This window comes from Lynx rufus, unplaced genomic scaffold (assembly GCF_022079265.1).
Source record: "Lynx rufus isolate CCGP_SWC_20201006 ecotype Redwood Valley unplaced genomic scaffold, mLynRuf1.p SCAF_7, whole genome shotgun sequence".
NCBI lineage: Eukaryota > Metazoa > Chordata > Mammalia > Carnivora > Felidae > Lynx > Lynx rufus.
The window spans coordinates 80404749-80426202 of NW_025814889.1; the positions used below are offsets into that span (position 1 = coordinate 80404749).

The 21454-nt window shown below is 52.6% G+C and overlaps 1 protein-coding gene across 3 annotated transcripts; it reads right to left on the minus strand.

The window, feature by feature from the left end:
- Positions 1 to 13668: 13668 nt before the first annotated feature.
- Positions 13669 to 19372, minus strand: SMUG1 (single-strand-selective monofunctional uracil-DNA glycosylase 1). 3 transcript variants are annotated; one of them, XM_047066225.1, is made up of 3 exons: positions 18906 to 19372; positions 15614 to 15915; positions 13669 to 14569 (listed from the first exon to the last, which is right to left on the minus strand). In XM_047066225.1, exons 2-3 carry the CDS (start codon positions 15902 to 15904, stop codon positions 14042 to 14044), a joined length of 819 nt encoding a protein of 272 aa, XP_046922181.1. In that variant the 5' UTR covers positions 15905 to 15915; positions 18906 to 19372; the 3' UTR covers positions 13669 to 14041. The 3 variants fall into 3 exon arrangements, with proteins under 3 accessions (XP_046922181.1, XP_046922180.1, XP_046922179.1); XM_047066224.1 differs by lacking the exon at positions 18906 to 19372 and adding an exon at positions 17427 to 18861; XM_047066223.1 differs by lacking the exon at positions 18906 to 19372 and adding an exon at positions 17434 to 18860.
- Positions 19373 to 21454: the final 2082 nt, after the last annotated feature.

The window sequence follows — 21454 nt, forward strand, 5'->3', positions numbered from 1 at the left end:
CCCCGCTTTCCTCCTCCCAAAGATCTGAGATGATCTACCAGGTAAGAAACAGATAGAGTGGAACCATCAAAACACCCATGAAATAGAAGGGAGAAACAAGTGAGGGTGAGAAAATGTTCCCCAGGAGGGATGAGTTGCCGGAAGGATGGAGAGTTGCCACAGAGGAACCTAAAACTTAGCTATCAGCGTTCTAAGGCCGACAATAAATGAGGCTGGGTAGTGGCCTAAACCCCTCCTCCCCTACCCCGGAAGCCCCTTCACGTGTTCGTTGATCATACTGAGCATCCATGGATCATGCGTGGTCAACGATGGGACCCATACCGAGGACACAGACCTTTCTGGACACGTCTGCTATAGAACTGGCAGGACTCAGCCGAAAGAGCTGGAGGGCAGAGAGGAACATAAAAGTCAGAGGCCATGGGACGCAGGGAGAGGCGAGGCCCACGCAAAGTTGTCCCAGAGCTGAGACCTAGCTGAGGTGTGTCTGTGACAGATCTCGAACGGGTTCCCTGCTCTCTCCCCACAGCCCTTTCAGCCCCCCTCCCACTCCTAAGTGGCCTATTTGAGACAAAGTCCCTGCCTGCCCATCTAGCTACCCACCTTCCATGCAATGCTGGAGATGGCTGCTTTTGGCTGCTTCTGCTCATTAGCACATCAGCATGGGGATCATCAGAGGAAAATGATATGCCGGGCTCTCCCAGGGAAACAAAATCTGCCCTCCCTGCTGGCATAATTTCTAGCTGATGAAGGAACGAGCACAAGTAAGAAGAGAGTGACAGAGGACAGGGACATACAGAGAGGAAAGACATGGATCCCTGTTAGGGAAAACTCCAGATTGGCAGGGGTGGGGCTCCCTCCCACAATCACAAAAATGCTGCCCCTGCCCCAGCAGCCAGCAAGAAAAGGGCCTGGGGAACCCCGATCTATGCCTGTGTATGAAATACACACATGTTAAACGTAAAAGCTGGTTCTTCGGAAGGCTGACACCTGGCCTGGCCAGTGCTGGAGGTTCCTAAGCAGGAAAGCCTCTAAGCATGTGGCACCGGCGACATGCCCAGGAGCACCCACTCCAAGGCCTTGAAACACTCTGAGGGGGGTCCGAGAGGTTGGTAAGACAGATGGCAGCACACTCCTGGACGAGTTGGTGCATTCAAGCATTCACCAGCACAGACCAGCCTTGCTGTTACCTGCTCAGCCACCGTGAAAAACTGACCTTATCTTTCCCTCCCTGTCCCTTTCCTGAAGCAGAGCGTGTCCTCATCAGGGGCTTCTGCTTAAAAGAACCTGGGGGTGCCTGGGTGGCTCAGTCGGTCGAGCTTGAGCGTCTGACTTTGGCTCAGGTCATGACCTCACAGTTTGTGAGTTTGAGCCCCCCATCAAGCTCTGTGCTGACAGCTCAGAGCCTGGAGCCTGCTTTGGATTCTCTCTCTCTCTCTCTCTCTCTCTCTCTCTCTCTCTGCCCCTCCACTGCTCATGTTCTGTCTCTGTCTGTCTCTGTCTAAAGTAAACAAACATTAAAAAAAAAAAAAAAAAAAAGAGGGGCGCCTGGGTGGCTCAGTTGGTTAAGCGTCTGACTTCAGCTCGGATCATGATCTTGCAGTTCGTAGGTTCGAGCCCTGCATCAAGCCCTGCTGACAGCTCAGAGACTGGAGCCTGCTTCGCAATCTGTGTCTCCCTCTCTTTCTCTCTCTGTCCCTCCCCAACTCCTGCTCCGTCTCCCTCTCAAAATTAAATAAACATTAAAAACAAAACAAAACAAAACAAAGAAACTGGGATTATGGCAGAAGTTTGTAAAACTTCCCACATAACAAAATTAGCTCTTCCCAGCAGTGGGGGTGGGGGGAAACACCCAGTTCCTCCCAAACCCAGGCGCCACCCTGTCAACTTCAAAGCCTGACCAAGCCTCCAGTGAGTGCAGACAGACTAACAAGACGACACACAGAGAAGGGTTCCTCCCTAGTAGGCCAGGGAAACCAACAGAAGGCAAAGTCTTTCCTGGAAGCCTCTCTTCCAATACACACATCTCATGGAGCTCCCTTCCATGGCTCCCTAACGCATCCAGAATAAACCTGCATTCACGTCCAAGTACTGATTCCTCAAGTTGGCATTTAGAGCCCTCCTTCGTGCAGACCCAGAAGAGCCCCTACAACTTCTCCTCAAGGAACATGCCCCGAACCGTCCTCCTTCCAGCCCATTTTGCCCGGAGTGCCCTCTCCACCAGCCCCTGGGGCTCCCAGATGCTCATCAAAGCTCTCCCCATCTCCCTCCAAGGTCAAAGTCAATTCAGCTGCTTTCACTCATGCAAGCTGTCTCCCTCCCCACTAGCTGCGTCTCCCAGGTCTTGTTCACCTTGTGTGCCTGGTGCCGCGAGGTAGTCTGGGTAGTTTGTGGAAGTCAACAAAAATTCCAAACCTGCTCTCTGCCCAGCTTTCTTTTCTGTGACTCACAGGGTTCTCAGAAGTGGGAGAACCCCACTGAGACACACACACCCCACCCCCGCCCAACGCGGGGCTGGCAACTGTCACCAGAGTCCCTTTCCCTCAAGTCAGGGCTGGGGCCACCCGGAGACAGAGGCTTCAGGAGATGCTGTGGGTGCTTCTGGGCTTCCTGAGACCATTGGGATGAGGGCTTCTGAGAGGCTTTGGGGGCCATAAGCCAGTGGTGGTGGGCTTCCTTTCTTTCTGGTTCCTCTTTCACTCTCTCCATCTTCATCATTCTCTTTTTCAATTTTAGATGGAATGTTCCTTCCGTCTGAGAGACACCTCCCCTCAGAGCCTTGTTACTCAAAATGTGATCTGAGAACCAGCAGCATCAGCATCCCTGGAAACGTGCTAGTAATTCAAACTTTCAGGCCCCAGTCGGGATCTGGTCCATCCACTTCTCCAGGTTAACAAGATCCCCAGATGGTTCATACACACATTAAAGTTTGCAAGCAAAAGGCCAGGCCAGGGGCCCAACAGGGAAGCTGGACGCTTAAGACATTCATTCATTCATTCCCTTATCCTTTCAATAAATATTTAATAAGCACCCACTGGGTGCGAAGTGCTGGGCTAGGCATTGGAGATAAAACTGGGGAATGCTTCAAACCTAGGTGCCCAGGAGTCATAAGAAACGAAAGGGAAGAGACGGGGAAAAAATGGGGAAATTATTCAGGGGGCCTTCGTTCAAGCTTCTTGAGGGCATGAATTGCATCATCTGTTTCTACCGGGGCCCTCGGAGTCCTGCACAGAGCAGGTGTAACCAGGTACTCAGTAAACATTTGGTGCTTGTTGAGAAGTGGTCCAAAAAGCAGCACAGGGTGATATAAAGTGCACCTGACTACGTCTTGGGGCGCTGGCCACCTACTGACACAGGGACCTTAGACAAGACACTGTTTCCCTACTGGCAAAGCAATAAAGGCAAACCAAGATCAAGTCCTTTCTCACTCCAGTTTATCCTTCCCTGGCCCTGAGACCAGAACGCTGAGCTCTCCGGAGCCCTGGTCAGTTCTAGAGCAGGGGTGGCATGAGGTGGTCAGTCCAGCCGGAGTGTGGAGTTTGGAGGGGAAGGAAGCCGAGGCCCAGTAAGTGAACTGGGACTATGCAGATACAGGCCAGGGAGGGGCTGCCCACCAGGGTGGCCAGGAATGAAGAAAAATGACGAAGCCAAGAGCCACCACCCACCCCATCCCCCAATCTTTCCTGCCGTGATGTCTCAGCATTTAGGGGGTATTTTTGTTTTGGTTTTTGCCACTCCATGTCTAAATATTGAAATGCCTGGTCTTAGTCATTGGGTGTCCTCTGTTTTCTGTGCTCACTCCTCAGGGATCTCATTCCGTGTCACTGATGACCCCCAAACTTGTGTCTCCAGCCTGACCTTCACTACTGACCTCCACAGCTGTGAATCCATCCGCCTACTCAACACCTCTGCCTGGACGCTGAACAGGCACCTCAAACCTAACAGGTCCCAAACTGATCCCCTCGGAAAACCAGCTCCTGCTGAGGTTGTCTCCATGTCACTTCATGGGGACTCCATGGCTTTGGTCATTCAGGCCAAATCCCCAGCCTCCTCCAGACTCCATTCTCTCTCGCACCCTCCATCTGGCCCATCAGCAAATTCCCTGGCTCTCTCTGCAAGAGATATATATCCAGAATGTGACTACTTGTCCCCACCTCCACTGTCACCCCTGTGGTCCAGGCCACCATCATCTCTTACCTGATGCTGCAGAAGACTGTTAATGGGGCTCCCTGCCCTTGTTTTCTCAACCTAGTCTCAACAGAGCAGTAAGGATTTTCTGTAAAAATACAAGGTGGGTCATGTCACTGTCCTGCTCAAAACCCTCCAGTGACTCCCCGCCTTACTCAGCATGAAAGCCAGGCCTCCCTGAGACTCAAGAGTCCCTGCATCGGCTTGGTAGATCTTGGTCTGACTCCCATTACCTCTCAGGCCCATCACCTATTCTCTTTTCTTACTATCTCTGCTCCGGCCGCGTCAGCCTCCTAGCTGTTCCTCCAACATGCCACACAGGCTCCCATCAGGGCCTCTGCCCTTGCTGCTCCTGGGTCAGGAATGCTCTTCCCCCAGAAATCTGCACGGGTACGTAGCATCTGGTACATGGCAGGATCCATATGCTGAGGGGCCTGAGCAGGGATGAGAAGGGGAGCGAAGAGGAAGAGGAGACAACGGAGTCTGGTTCCGCACAAGACACAAAATGGCTTGTCTCGCACGCTCTGTCTGCCTCCTCGGAGGGGTCTGGCCCCTCTCTGGTTCCTCGGGAAGGACCCCACTCTGTGCTGACCCTCAGGAGAACCGCAGGCCCCACGACATCACCTCCCTCCAGGACTCCGTGGGCCTGATGCCTGATGCTCCGCCTGATGCCCAGTGTGGCAGTCCTCCCTGCTGCGCTCCTACAGGGGGTAGGAAGAACGGGTCTCCTCGGTCACTCACTCATGACTACTTATTTCCACCAACGACCAGGAGGGCCTGGCCCACCCAGTCCACCCGCTCCCCTTCCCTCCTCTGCCCCTCCTTGTTGCTCCCGGTCATCAACCCCCATGAGCTCCCGTGTGGAGGCAGGCTGAGGGGTGAGGCCAGAGGGCCCAGCCCCAGGCCCCCGAGTCGCGGGGAGGGCCAGTGAGCTCCAGGGGAAGGCTGTGGGAGGTCACAGAGGCAGTGACACCAGGCCCTTGAGGAGCTGGCCATCCCGAGAGAAGCCGAGAGGGCACCGGCCAGGAAAAGGGGGGGGGGGTGCACAGAGGCAGAAACGGGGAGAGAAGCAAAAGGTGCCAGATGGCACGAGCCGGAGACAGGAGGTGCCACAGAGAGCCAGACACCGGCTGACGGCGGCGGGGCAGAGCGGGGAGGCAGAGGCAGAGCGGCGGAGAGCGACGGGGGAGACGGAGGCGGTCTGCCCCAGAGGGCGGGCGGGGGGCAGGGACCAGCGAGACAAAGGGAGGCGCGCGGGGCCGAGGGGCGCCGCGGAAGGGAGCCGCGCGCACTGACGGAGCAGAAGGGCCGCGGCGCGGGCGAGGGGGCGGGGGAGCGAGCGGAGGCGGCGGCGCGGGCGCGGGCGGGCGCAGCGGGGCGGGGCGGGCGCCGGGAGCCGGCTCGTAAAAGCCGCGCCGAGCGGGGAAATTGCCGCCAGAATCGCTGAGCTCCACAAAACGCCGCCCGCGCGGCCCGCCGCCGCGCCCGCTCCAATCTCCAGCCTCATCGCCGCGCGGGCTGGTTATGCATTTAAATGTTATTTAATTGGATTGCGGAGGAGCTGGGGGCCAGAGCGGCCCCCCGCCCCCGCCCCGCACGCGCCGCACGCCCGGGCTGCTAGCCTCCTCCGCAAATCTGTTTTCCGAGTCACAGATTGCAGCTCGCCCCCTCCCCGCACGCTTCCCCCCCCCCTCCCCTCCCCGACGGCTCCCCTGCGCGTCTGGGCTCCCTCTCCTGTTCCCCACCCGCGCGCGCGCGCGCACACACACACACACACACACACACACCCGCGCCCGAACGGAGCCAGAGGACACTCAGAAAGACACAACAAGTCCTCTGAAGACGCACGGAAACGCAGACACACAAAGCCACGAGAGCAGCAAAAAAAAATGGGTCACACTAAATTACACAAGTGTCCATCTGGAAGGTGAAAAAGTGAAGAGACGAGAACGATCCAGTGGATCACAAAAGTCCGCAAATGTGGGGAATACACTGGGGACCTACCCGCCATAAGAAACACATCACCCTACCCCTTGGAATGGTTCTTACAAAGTGACAGACAGTACCACACATGGGAACAAGATCATGCTGACTCAGTGGCCTCCCGGGGTGACACACAGACCTTCCTTAAAGCTAGGTAAAGAGCCAAACACACATTCACTCTCACACTCAAGAGCAAGGCCATGACGCCCCCAATCACCTGACTGTGTGCCTTTCCAGGTTGGAAGGCACACTCTTCCTCCAGAGACATCTTGTTCTCCCAAGCCACAGCAGAAAGCATCATCAGATGGGGTCCTGAGAGGCGACTGTACCGGGCATCAAATTTCTTACCACTGAACAAAGACACAAACAAACCTGAGCCCAAGTTGCAACAGGTGGGCTTCAGGGTAGACACCGGGAAGGCCTTCCTAAAAACAGAAGATTTGAGATCCCAAGAGGGGAGGCTGGGCATGTGTGTGAGGCTGGGCTTCTGCCCTATCAGTGGGAGACCCATTTTTGCAGCCTGGACTAGGAGTTAGCATCATCAAGGTAGATGGAAGGACAGAATGACCTGCCGAGCATGTCCTCCGCACACTCCCAACCGGCAGACAGGAAATTGCTGGCCTGAAATGATCAGGGTCAAGCTGCTTCAATTAATGAAAATGGAAATGGCAACCCGGCTTGGCACAGGACGCTGTGAAGGACTGTTCTGGGCTCTCAGCCACCCCCTCTGCAAGCTGGGCCTAGAGACTGGCATCGGGCTGAGATCTTTGAGCAGGATGTAGGGGCAGAAGAATGAGCAAGAAGATATGCAGGAACATTCTATTGCAGTTGTTTTGTTTTGGACAGAATAAGGGTCAAAACAGGAAGGGAGGGAAAGTTTCCCCGAATACGTTATAATTCAACCTTGACCGGTAAGCTTGGGCTGAAGCCAGGCTGGCATTAAGGCTCCTGAAGAAGAAAGCAATTCGGCTTCCCCCAAAACTCTTTAATTCTGCATCACCTGATGGTCATAGCTGGGAAGTTTATCCATGTGTCTAACCTCAGTGTCTCATACTCCAACTGAAATTGTTTCCTTCTTTGGGGCATTAGGAAAAAAAAAAGAGAAAACAAAACACCTGGCCTACCTCCTCCTAAACCAGAATATTTGAGGAGTAGAGACTTAGTCTGGACTGGGCCACAATTGTTATTCCCTTCATTCCACTGATGTTCTCTGCCCAGCTGTGCCCAGGCTGGGGTTCTGGACTTTTTTGCTCCCGCACCTGGACACCCCCTGACCCAACCTGCTGCAGTTTTCCACCCAACCACCCAGTTTTCCAAGAGCAAGAGATCAAAGAGGAAGCCCCTCTTGAGTGTCCCACAGAGCGCACCCCCCAGCCCTTAGATGTGCCAATCCCTTGCCCCCAGCCACTCCCCTCATCCTGTTTCCTATCCCCTTGCGGTTTGGGGCTGAGAAATTCTTGGAGATCTGCCACAGGGGTCCCCTTTTTCGAACAGGAACTCAGTGGAGGTGGCAAGACGGCAAGTGATGAGGGAGCTCTGCAGTCCCACCCTCTCTTACAGGCACACGCACCTGCTGCCTACACTCCAAGGGCTAATCACTTCCACAGTCAGTGCACCCAGGGCGCTGGGTTTAGAAGTTGTTCCCAACACGTTTTCGCATTGATTGATACTATAATTATATGCCTGTATCTCCCAGCACTGGACAGTGAGCAACGTGGCAGCAAAGAATCATGTAATTCACCTCTATCACTCCCTACGGTGACTAGCACGGGGAATGGCACACAGCGGACGAGTTAATAAATGCTTGACAAATTAAGAAACGAAAGTGAAGGATCACACAGCAGTCAAACGCAAGACTCAATCTTCCTTTACACCATCCTGTTTCAGTAAAAAAAAAATACAAATAAAAACAGTAGGAAGAGTCTTTTTCTTCCTCAACACGCTCCATCCTTCAGTCTCAGAAGCACCGCGACACCAAGCACAGCTCGGCCTCTACCACCGAGTGTGCGTATGCATGTGCATGTGTTGGAATGGGACTTCTAAGCCTCCATCACTCCTCTGAACCAGAATTTCGGTCACCGTCACTGGGCAAAAGCAACAAACTCTGGGGACACACGTTACTTGGATGGGCACCTTGGGGGTGGATCTCCAAAGCCAGATTTGCGCATTACTTGCATATTTGTCCTGAACACCCACTTTGTGCCTGGTGTTGGGTTACCTACTGGGGTATGGAATATAAGAGACCCTCTCCTTGCCTTCAGGGCACCTAGTACAATCCTGCCTTAACCTTGGCTGCACATCTGTAGCACAAAGAGAAAAACAGATTCCAGGCTGCACTGCAGACCTCTCAAATCGAAAGCTCTTAAAGTGTAGCTCAGACCTGGGCCTTTTTTAAACCTCCACAGGCGAATTCTGATTCACAGGCAGGGTTGTAAGTGACTGATTTTTTTTTTTTTTTAAATGAGAGACAGAACGGGAGCAGAGCTGAGGGAGAATCTTTTTTTTTTTAACTTATTTATTTTTGAGAGAGAGCATGAGCCAGGAAGGGACAGCAAGAGAGGGAGAGACAGAATCCCAAGCAGGCTCCGCGCTGTCAACGCAGAGCCCATGCGGGACTTGATCCCACAAACTGACAGCCCAAATCAAGAGTCAGACGCTTAACCAACCGAGCCACCCTTGTGCACCACGCTACTGATCTCTTGATCACCGCTATCCAGAACCGTCTGAAATGATGAAATATTCCATATCTGTGGTGTATGTGTGGCTGTTGAGCACCTGAAACATGGCTAGTGATGGAGAAACTGAATTTTTAATTTTACTTCATTGACGTAAACAGCCACACGTGGCTAGTGGCTACTATATCAGCCCAAACTCTAGATGATCCCAAATCACTTCAATGTGGCTTTTAAATACTTCTCACAAGGGGCCCCTGGGTGGCTCAGTTGGTTGACGTCTGACTTTGGCTCAGGTCATGATCTCACAGTGAGTTCGAGCCCCACGTTGGGCTCTGTGCTGACAGCTCAGAGCCTGGAGCCTGCTTCGGATTCTGTGTCTCCCCCTCTCTCTGCCCCTCTCATGCTCTCTCAATAATAAATCAATGTTAAAAAAATTTTTAAATACTTCTCAGAATATTGTTGTGTAGCTGCTCCAGTCTCCCTTCCCTTTGGCCCAGTAGCTTCTGCTCCCTAAGGACACTCTGATTTGCACTGAAAAAACTACTCTAGAATGAATTGAGGGAGTAGGGGCTGGTCTGATGGATTCAGCCCTATTGGGTAGCTAAGCCACTACACCACTCTACCCCAGACTGGAGGAAGGCACTCCTGAGTATCCTCTTTTGTTAGAGGTTGATATTGGTAGGGGACAGGAAAAGCAGGGACATGACTTTAGATGCCTGTTATGGGCCAAATTGTGTCTCCCATGCCCCTCAAATTCACATGTTAAAAACAGAACTCCTAACATGACCGGATTTGGAGAAAGGGCCTTTGAAGAGGTAATTGAGGTTATGTGAGATCCTAAGGGTAAAACCCTAATCCAATATACTGGTGGAATATAAGAAAAGAGATACCAGGAGGCACACACACACACAGAGAAAAGGCCACGGGAGGACGCAGTGAGAAGGCAGCCGTCTGCAAGCCAAAGAGAGAGGCCTCGGGAGAAAACAAACCCGCTGCCATTGGCAGCTCGGACTCCAAGCCTCGAGAACAGTGAGAAAATAAATGTGTTGTTTATTTTATTTTATTTTTTTTAAATTTTATTTTGTTATTTTTTTTTTTTTTTTTTTTTTTTTTTTTTTTTTTTTTTTTAAATTTTTCTTTAACGTTTATTTATTTTTGAGACAGAGCATGAACGGGGGAGGGTCAGAGAGAGGGAGACACAGAATCCGAAACAGGCTCCAGGCTCCGAGCCGTCAGCACAGAGCCCGACGCGGGGCTCGAACTCACAGACCGCGAGATCATGACCTGAGCCGAAGTCGGCCGCTTAACCGACTGAGCCACCCAGGTGCCCCTATTTTGTTATTTTTTTATTTATTTTATTTTATATTAAATACCCAGGCTGTGGTATTTTTGTGATGGCAGCCCTGGCCAACTGGTACAGTGTCCTTAGGAAAAGTAGGCCCAGGTCCCTAATCAGTCTCTTGCTGACAAGATGTGCCCAAGAATTGAGGAACAGCAGCCCTACTAGAAGGCAGATCCAGCAGTGACTCTGCCACATCTGTCTTCAAGCCATCATCCTGGTCATTACTGTTCTAGTGTCCCTACACACTGCCCACCCCTACCCCATTTCATGATTCCCATCGCTAATTCTAGACTTCCACCTAGCCTCTGCTGTCCCACGAGGACACCTTCCCTATAATCCCCCTGCCCTTTCCCTTTCTGACCCCATTGCACCGACACTGCCTCCTATACAGGGCCTGCCCCTTCATCCCTATCTGTTGGGGCTTTTTAACATTTTTTTTATTTTTTGGCAGGGAGGAGAAAGAACGAGTGGGAGAGGGGCCGAAAGACGAGGGGTAGAGAGAGGATCCCAAGTAGGCTCCTCACGGTCAGCACAGAACCCGAGGAGGGCGGCTCGAACTCACAAACTGTGAGATCATGACCTGGGCTGAAATCAAGAGACGGACGCTTAACCGACTGAGCCACGCGGGCGCCCCTATTGGATATTTTTAAATGTGAGTGTTCCGTGCATGTCTTTCCGCACTGGACTTCAAATACTCAAAGATGAGTCTAGCATTCGAGACCCTTCACAAGATGGCTTCAGTTTACCTCTCCAGCTTCTTCTCCCAACTTGGCCAAGTCCGCACTAATCTACCTGCTACCCCTTGAACATAACGATGCTCTCCAAAACTCCCAGTCTCTCAGGCCACGTGATGTGCCACCTCCTCCAGAAGGCTTTCTCTGACTACCTCAGCTACACACGTAAGGGAACAATCTCTGTGCGCTTATTTCCGTGTCTAATCTAGTGCTCTGCCACATGTGACAGTAACTACTCGGCACTGACAGCCCGGAGGAAAGGAGTCAGAGGCATGAGGGGGTGCAAAAGTGCAATGCAATTCTGATGCTAACTACCCAGAGGGAGCACATACTCCACAGGTTTAAGGCCAAGTCCCCAGCAAGACTGCCCTCACTTCAGATGCCAGCTGTAAGTTCAGGGGTCCCCAGGAGACCTGTACTTCCAGGCCACAGGTCAGTACACTTCTGGGGGTGTCTGGGTGGCTCAGTCGGTTAAGTGTCAGACTTCGGCTCAGGTCCTGGTCTCACGGTTCTCAAGTTCGAGCCCCGCATCGGGCTCACTGTGGTCAGTGCGGAGCCCACTGTGGATCCTCTGTCCCCCTCTCTCTGCCCCCGCCCCTGCTGGCTCTCACAAATAAACGTTAAAAAAAAAAAAAAAGTACACTTCTAACTGGCTACAAACTCAGGGGTTCCCATGACCCCCTCAGGTTCAAATAATTCATTAGAATGACTCACAGAACTTGGGAAAGCACTTGCTTATAACAAGTTTTATTATTCAGGATACGAATTAGGACCAGCCAAGTGAACAGATATATAAGGCAAGGTCTGAGTGAGTCACAAACACAGCTTCTATGTACTTTCCCCACAGAATCAGGACACATCACCCTGCTGTTGCATCCGTGTGTTCACCAGCCAGGGAGCTCACCAAAACCTGTGTCCTGAGTTTTCCTTAGGGTCTCATTACATAGGTATTATCTTTTTTTTTTTTTTAATGTTTATTTATTTAATTTTTTTTTAACGTTTTATTTATTTTTGAGAGAGAGAGCATGAACGGGGGAGGGGCAGAGAGGGAGACACAGAATCGGAAGCAGGCTCCAGGCTCTGAGGCATCAACCCAGAGCCTGATGCGGGGCTTGAACTCACGGACCGCGAGATCGTGACCTGAGCTGAAGTCGGACGCTTAACCGACTGAGCCACCCAGGCGCCCCATAATGTTTATTTATTTTTGAGAGAGACAGAGACAGAATGCGAGTAGGTTAGGGGCAGAGACAGACAGAGACACAGAATCCGAAGCAGGCTCCAGGCTCCGAGCTGTCAGCACAGAGCCCAACGTGGGGCTTGACCTCACGAGCTGTGAGATCATGACCTGAGCCGGTCGGATGCTCAACCCACTGAGCCACCCAGGCGCCCTTCCGGAGATATTATCAATCAAAATCATGGACCGTTTGGTTAAATTCAATCTCCAGCCCTCACTCCAACCTCCCCCCACCCAGGTCAGGCTGGTATCACATAGCTCATAGCCCCAACCCTCTAATCAAATGGTTGGCCTTTCTGGCACAGTCAGCCCTCATCCAGAGTCAATTTCCGCATAGCCTCTGGTGTGGCTGAGGGGCACTCCATGAATAACAAAGACACTCCTATTACTTGGGAAATTCCAAGGACTGAGAGACTCCCTCCCAAGACCCAAGGACAACAGCCAAATTCTTTATGATACCAAAAAAAAAAAAAGTCTTTATTATACAAAAACCTCACGTTTCTTAAAGTTTATTTTATATGTATGTTCTTTCAGTAATCTCTACACCTCACATGGGACTCCAACTCACAACCCCGAGATCATGAGTCACATGGTCCTCTGACCGAGCCAGCCAGGTTCCCCTATAGTAAAAATCTTATTAATTTTGAAAGCCGGAGATGCCCTGTCCCAGGAGATGGGAGTCCGACCAGTGTGTCGTCATTAAGATGGCCTCAAGACCCATCCTATTCCCAAACTGACTCACCTTCCCAGTCCTCCTAAAGGGGCATGCCAGCCAGCAGACAGAAGAGATGAGTTAGGTGGAGATACCGTGCTCCCATCCGCCCACTCACTGCCTGCTCCCCCGGGGCCCTGAGTAGCAGACGAACCCCTGACAGAGACCCTTAAGCTCTGGTAAGGCAATCAGAGACCTGTTTACATCTCTTCCCAGATACCCATGAGAACCCTTTGCAAACAGTGAAGAGGTAAGAGAAGGGAAAATCTAAACCACCACTTCGGACTCATATGCAGGAAGGAAAAAAAAAAAAAAGGACCACACAAAAGGGTTTAGGAACTTTTCATGCTTAGACTAAAAATCACAGGCTGGGGGTTTCATGAAGTGACTGGTCCATCTCTGGCAGAGCAAGAATCTGCCCCTCACCCAACAAGGTCTGCAGAGCGCGGGAGCTCCCGCTGTAGTGTGATATAGCAATGCCCCACCCAAGAGGCAAGAAAGCGAGATTAACAAGCACCCACCTGCCTGGCACTACGCAAGCCACTTTCAAGTGTTCCCTCACTTAATCCCCACACCAACCGCATGAGTTAGGGATCCTCGTTTTACAGATGAGGATCCTGAGGCTTGGAGAGGTTCGCTGATTTGCCCAAAGCCGTAAAGTCTCAAAGCCGAGATGAAAATCCGGGTCTTCTGGTCTTTCCCCACTCTGCCACACTGAATTCTTTCTCTGACCCAGCCTCAGTCTCCCGTGGGGAAGTTTCCTCTTAACATGAATGCCTCTCGCTTTGTCCTGGTCCCTGTGAGGAAAAGGCTCAGCTTGAAGGAAGCTGTTCTATGAGGACGGGTGGGGATCCTGGCAGGATCTTTTCTCTAACACAGCAAACACGACCTCAGAAGTCACTCTCAGCTGACCAGAGGCTCCCAAGGGAACACTGAGGTAGAGCAGTTTGCAGATGGCAGGTCTCTGTGGAGTTGGTTACCACACGACCAGAGGCAGTGCTGGAAGGAAGGTGAAGGAAGCAGCAAGCCAGAGTAGTGTCAAAACGGCCACGCCAGGTCCCAGCAACCAGGGAGGGAGCCCGGGAAGACTCTGTTGCTCCGGTCCAGGAAGCACGTGGCTTGCCCCAGAATGACTTGGGGACCTTGAACGTGTCCCGTGCCGGGCCACGTGGGCACTTATTTCATTAGCAGCGGCAGCAGCCCCAGCTCATTCAGTCTCTCCTTGGCCACAGCCTCCCAGCCCCTGTTAGCTTGAGGGCTACGAGGTGAGGGGTGCAGGAGCCCCTCCACCCGGACCACAGGCATCAAGCCTGCCAGAGCCCGCCGTGCCCGCTGCTCTGCCAGCCGCCCCACTCCCACCACCAGCCGCACCCCCAGCAGCTGCACCTGCCGGCGAAGGGCCGCGTCACAGGCCCCAAGAAGCTGTTCTCGCTGCTCGGCAGGTAGCTCAGCGGGAGTGACGTTGCGCCCACTGGGGGTCAGGAAGAGCAGAGGACACAGATTGTGGACAAAACAGTGACGGAAGAAGACTTCAGGCTGTCCACACAGTTTCCGGAAAAGGCCCCAGAACCGGGCACCGCTCACCTCTGACTGAGGGCACTCCAGTCCCAGCACTGGTCGCTTAGGGTGCTCTTGGGGAGGGGTCAACACATGCCCCCCGATGCCCAACCAGTCCCGGACTACGTTCACTTCCCCAAAGGGCACCTGCCGGGAGGGAGAGAGACACGGGGGTTTCATTCCGGAGACCTGATGCCTGGGTTCTGGGTCAGCTGACCCCTCTCCACCCTGCATGAGGACCCAGTCTGGACACCCCACCCCCACCCCTTCACCCAAAGGCTCGAGACAAAAATTCTGGCCCTAAGGTTTGATCCTGCTCATCTTTCTCCAACTTCTCATTGTGCACTGCAATCCAGAAGAATCTGTTTGTTTGCTTCTATCCCCACCTGCCTTTGGGACCACATGCAAAGACTATATGGGAATATCTGGTCCTACACAGGATATGATGGGTAGTACTGGGGACAGACAGATGGTCTGAGACAGAAAGCTGCCAGGGGTAGAGGAGGCCCAAGGACAGGACTGACCACTGCTCTCTGGGCGCCCTCTCAGCCCCAAGCCTCAGGTTGTCATTTCCATCGATCATCATTGATCACCTTTCATCCCCCAGTTGGGGTCAATAAAAGCGATTGAGCCTCCTGCCCTGAAGCCTCTTCCCCTCCCCCATCTGCCAAGCACCCCCACTGAGGGCCATTCACTCATCCTGAGGTCTGAAAGGAAAGCAGGCAGGCCCCAGAGCCGGCTCTGTTTTCAATCTCTCCTCAGCTAAGAAACAGAAGCAGGCGGGCTGGATGCCCTGCGTCTCCTCCATACCCACCCCTGTCGACCAGTCTCCCCTGAGGACCCAGTAGTCCTGGTCCCTCTCCCGACCCCAACCATGCTCTAGGGAAAGAGGAGATCCGGCAAGGTAAGGGTTAGATGGAGCTGGCGGAAGGAAGGGCTCGCAGAGGCAATTAGTGGACAGCTCACAGGGGAAACGGAACTACCATTAATGTGCTTGGTTAACTACAGGCGGCAAGGCCAGGAGAGCGTCTGAAACCACAGGAGCCAGCATGTGTCCTGGGAGGGGACGAGGGGGCCCGCACCCACACATGTGCACAGCCAGGCCCACACTCCTCCCCCCACAGCACACACGACCAAACATCCACCCTGGAGCCTCCCACTCCACCCGCCAGGGGAAGCCAAGCCCTTTACCCCGGTCTGGGCCATGCCAAAGGGTCCTGGGTTCATGCCCAGGAACAGCACTTCCTTGGGGCCCTGGCAGTAGCGGGTCACATAGCTACGGTGTGGCTCCCACGCATACTCCACAGGATTGTAGATGATGCCCACGGGCTCTGAGAACCGCAGCTGGCTCAGTTCAGCGCTGAGCCGAAGCTCCTCCTCCAGGAAGCCTTCAGCCAAGTTTTGAGGGCAAGGCTGGGGCTCCATTAGGGCACTTGCAGGTTCATGGAGGGGCCCCAGTGGATAAGCCTGGGGCAAAGCCATATCACTGCCACCTGGAAAAGAGATGAACAGAAGCTTCATCAGCCCTCAGCCCTAGAGTGAGAGGGATCCAGACTGGCCAGGGCTGCCCTTTCCTGGGCTCAGAAGAGACTGTCAGTCGTCCCCCAACCCCCTAGGGTTGACTGAGTTCATCTCAGTTCTTGGTAGTGATGGGTCCTTCCTCCCCCCCCCCCCCCCCCCCCCGCTTCAAGTATACTTCTTCTCCATATGTTACCTGGTTAGACTAAGCCATCGTCCCCCACTCCAAACCTCCTTTCCATCAGGCATAGGTCTTGAGTCACTAGTTCCTAGGCCATGCCAGACCCATGGTAGGTGTTCAGCATATATTTACTGGTGGCAAACTTCCAGCGCCTCTAATGTCACCCTTAATAAAACAAGCGCAGCCAGGATGGGCTGTGTCCTGAAAACCAATGTGCTGAAGAATGAGATGCAGGTGCACAGCCAGAGCCCGGAGACTAATTACAGGAGGCTAATTACAATCGCTTCCAGGTGGTGAGCAATTGCTCTGTGCCAGGTACACCTCATTGGTCCCCCTAACAACCCCATGAGGGGACTATTATTGCTCCCATGTTACAGGTGAGAAGACTGAGGCTTAGTAAGACCAAGTAACTGGCCCAGGGTCATGCGGTTAACAAGTAAGGAAGCTGAAATCTGCACCCAATCTGTCTGGCTCAAGGCTACGCTCTTAACCACCCATCTCATCTTGCCTGAGACGGTTCAGTCAGCCACCCTGCTCATCCAACAAACCCCCCCCCCACCCAAACCCAGCCCAGCTTCTTGCCCACAGTCAAGAATTCTCAGTGGTGAGTAGGATGATTACCAGACTCAGAATAGACTCTTACAACCATGTAACCATGGCCAGAGCTTCAGGTTTTCTCATCCAAATACTAAGAATAATAATATCCACTCAATAATAGTAACATAAGGGATGTGGGGGTAGGGGGGGTGGGGAGGAAGTGGAGAAGCAGAGGAGAAAGGGGGAAGATGCGGGTGAGGAGGCTGAGGGAGCACTCCGGCAAGTTCTACAGCCTACAAAGGCAATTCTTCCCAATCTTCCTTCTCACAATTCCCCCGCAAACCCAGGGTTCCAGCCTGACCGTTCCACTCACGCTTTCAAAATGCCTTTCCTACCCCAACTCCCAAAACTCTGCACACGCCATTTCTTCAAATCCGACCAGACACACTCTTTGAATCAACCAGGACTGTGACCCCTCTGCCTCTCTACACATCCAAATAGTACCCCATCCTGCAAGATGCAGCTCCAGAGATCCCATTGGTCCCTTCCCACCTCAGGACACTGTGGCATTTGCCGTGGCTTCCCAGTCCCACCCCACACATGAGAAGGTCTGGTGTGAGGCCTGGGAATCTGTATTTTAAACCAACTTCCTAGGGTGCCCTGTTCAGTTTCCCTCTATACCTTCAAGATCCTAGCTTTTATTAGGTAATCAACAAACACCTGCTCAGCTCTGTCCATTCTATCTTTTCCAATCCTGTTTAAAACTACCTTCTACCTTGGAGTCTTTCCCGATGAATTCTCCATTTCTACAGCCTGAGTTCACTCAAGGTTCAGCTGTCCACTTGGCATTCTGCTTGTTTCTGAGGGCTTGCCAGGCTCTGGACGTTTCCAACCTGTTTGGGCCTCCCATAGGGCAGGGGTCAGGGTTCTTCTCCCTCTCAACCTCTTCTCCCAGAAGGGACCTCAGGGGTTGACTGAACAGCTTGATCCATCAATCTGTTCTCTGACCTCAGCCTAGGGGAGAAGAGAAAAAAAAGTCAGGGCCAAACTTAGACAATCTTTCCCCAGACTGATCTCAGAAGTCTTTAACTGCTCTGTGCAGATGGCTAACCAGGGCCAACTGGGCTCAAACAAAAGCCCAGAAGGGAACTGTGGAGAACTCAAATGTCTCGAGGGGCCCCTGCTCGGCATCTCCTCATGTAGTGCCAATGTTAGTGGACTGGCTGTTCCAGCTCTGGGATCTCTCTCCTCTTCCACTGAGCCTACCTTTGACCTTGAGACCTGTGCTGGGGATAGCAAGGCTGAAGGGTATGAAAAAGAGTGACAAGGCTTTGTTTTCAGCGTTCCAGTTTCAGAGCCTAATCTGATAACAAGAACCACAGTCTGAGTGTCAACTGAATCAATTTCTAGCCCTAGTTTTCTAAGTTTCTCTTACGCAAGCCATTTAACTCTCCTCCCTATGAAATCACACATTCCATCCGACCTACCTATCAAAAGCTGTTAACTCATTTATTTTTTCCAATATTTATGAGTCTCTTACATGAAAGGCACTGTGGTCATCTCTTGAAGAAGAAATAATAAATAATAAGAAAATGGAAGCCACGCTCAGAAACAGATAAAACAATTTTCATACACTGTGACTTGAGCTTTATTGTCCTAAACAAAGCACTACGAGAACCCAAAGGTGGAACTTGGAAGTCCTATCCAAAGTCACCAAGAACCAAAGACTTAAGAAACGTAGATACATTATAAATTACAGCGTCGTATTAGGTGCAAAGGCCGCGGAGGGTGATCCAGCAATGTCTGGCCATCTAGGTTCTCTAACACTAAATCCAGGAAGTGGAAGAAGGAATTCTAGACACTATCCACTCCCCTATCCCTTGGGGGCACTCCAAGGAGTCGACAGGGACAATCAGCAATCCTTAAACGAATAGCAGCAGTAGTAGGTCATGGACTTAAAAACACCACTTTATCCCTCCTACTGGTTCTGAGAGGGCCGCCAGCTAGGGGTCCGTAAGAAACCTCCGCGTCCGCCCTAGGGCTCCGCCCGACGGGAAAGCCACGTCTCCGCAGGCCCTCAGGGAGGTTCCGTGGACTCGACTCCCCCTGCGCCGGGGCAAGCCCCAAACGGAGCAAGGGTCCCTCAAACACACACATTCTGACTCCCCACTCGACACCGCCTCGCAACCCTGAGAGCCCCAAGCCGGCCCCCCAGCACCCCAGGTCCCCGGGTCCCTACTTCCTCACCTGGTTCAGCCCTCCATCCGGTTTCCGGTTCCCTTCCCCGCCCCCGGGCGCGGAGGACAGAGGGAATTGTAGTCTACTTTGCTTAGGGAAGGAGATTGGCGTAGCGGCGGCAACTTCCGCCGGAAATACTCAAATCCCCGGAAGGCGTGCTAAGTTAGCCCTAAGTGACTCTGGGGGTTGTAGTTTATTCCTTACATCAGAGCAAAATCAAGAAGGCTTTAGGAGAGACCAGGCTCATTAAGGACCTCAGAGGTCCTGGCCGCTAGCCTTCAAGGGCAGCACCCTTCCAAAAGTTCATCGACAAGACTTTTCCCAACAGGACTGCGAATCAAGGAGCTTCAACCATTCCCCAATCTCGAAGCTCACCTGAGGGTATTAAATGAAAAAAGACCATTTCTAGTCCTCCTGCTGCCCAAGGAGCTCTTCTTTGCAGCCCTCAAAGGACAGTATCTAGAACATCCAAGGAGGCACTTCTGGAATCTGCTAACAACTTTATTCTTATTTATTTATTTATTTATTTTGCTGACAACTCTTTAGTAGTGGCTTTGAGACACTTCCATTTCCCATTACTGCCCAAGCCTGTGTTTCCATGGCTTTCCCATTTGATTTCTCTCTCTCCTCTGCTGTGCAGTCTACCCAGCCCTATAATCTCCCATCCTTCCAAATCCTTCCCCTCAAATACTCTGTCCAGGACACCTTCCCTGACCAATCCTAATCCCATGGCTGCACCTAACAGTCCATTCCCTCCCACCTCCCCAACCCAAAACAATGTCCAGAGCTGTCCCGCTCCTAATTTTGCTCTTGTCCCCCACCTGGGTATATTTCTGTGTCCTGACTCTAAGATTTTCATTACACAACAAGCCCCATAAGGCTAATTATCTTCTAAATCTCTCCCACCCCCTACCCCCTGCACCCCTCAGCACAGCCATGACTGAGATTAAGAAGAAGCAAGGTCTCCCTACAGGTGGTAAAGAAGGAGACCAGTGAACCCCAGGACAGGAAAAGGAGAGAGAACAAGGATGCTACCCCCTTCCCAACCCTCCCCTGCTCTCCTACCAACAGACAAAAACTTAACTGGGTGCGGCATGAGCTTCAGGGAACTGTGAGCAGCAACCCTCTGACACCAAAGGTGAAAAACCACCCCACCTTTGCAAGACTTTGCAAATAAAGTTAATCATCCACCTCACAGTCTGTTATTCCCTGAGCTTGCACTTGTGTCAGATTCTTTCCCTGCTTGTCCTTGCCTCTCTCTGCCTATGTAAATGTCTCTCTATCCCTACTCTCTTGATGGTTTTTTCTCTGTATCTATGTGTCTCGGTCTTCCTCTGTATACATCTATCCCCATGCCTCTGCTGCTTTCTCTGGAATGACTGAAATAAGAGTATCCTGAGCTTCTAGAACCAACTGCCCCGTCAGGCTCCTCTCTCTTCACAGATCTATGCGTTTGTATGTCTCTGAACCAAAATTATGGGGGTGGGGTGGGGGAACCACACTGTGTTGTCATCTTATTGCTTAAAAGTGCTAGGAGCCTCACCATCCTTTGGGCAACCCTCCTGCCCACCCCATCCCTTTGCCACTTGGTTGCGAGCTGCTTCCAGTTTATCATCATGGCGTCCCCTCCACATTCCAAGGCCACTCCTGGTAAGAAAGTAATGAGTAAAATGAGTGACAAGCAAACAGAGGTGCCCCCAGGACCCCCACTCCCAATGTCAACTTCCAGAAAGACTTAGAGGACTGTTTCTGTCCCTGTAAACCCATTTACACCAGGAGCCCAAAGATAGGGAGTCCCAACACAGGCAGAAACTGAGTCTCAGGCAACCCCACAGTGAGTTCTTGTAGCTGACCCCGCAGGGCTCTGGGAGCCTTCTCTGTCTCTAGACCATGCTACTCTTCCCCACCTGGTGGGTCCTTCTCAGGGAAGATGGAGATGAGGAACTCTCCTGAAGTGGGGGTGCTTAGTAACAGAGACAGAGAGATTTTCAAAAGGTAAAGCCTAAGAGATGAAACTTGGGCTGGGGTGGGGGCTGCCAACCTGTCTTGCCTGTGTCCTAGTCTCCTGGCCCTCTGGGAAGTCTCCAAAGCCTGGCCGACTGTGATTTATGGTTAGAACTTACCTGGCAGGAGCAGGAGCAGACCTGTAGCCTGGACAGAGCCTGGAGAGTTGGGCCATTCCTTAGGGTCCAGCCAGGCTTGGGGCAGGGCCCTCTGCTGCCCAGCAGGCTGCTCCTGGGGCCAGAGCCCAGGCAGGAAGGGGTTAACGGGAGGGCTTGTTTTCCTTTGGTTTCCTGGAGCTGCCGAGGCTGTGTTGGGCCACGAGCGCCATCTATCGGCCTCTGGTGGTCCTAGCTCTGACTCTCCGCTCATTGGCTTCTAGGAGGATCTTTTAGCCCTTCTTCCCCTGCCTCCATGCTTCCAGAGTAGAGGGGGGTTGCCTAGCTGCGCGGCTCCAGTGTAGAAAATAGATATCAGGGATTGGAAGAGGTGAGGGCCGCGTTTCCCCTTCCCCAAGTACCAGATGTCACCCTTGGTAACTCCTGCCACCTCTGCCC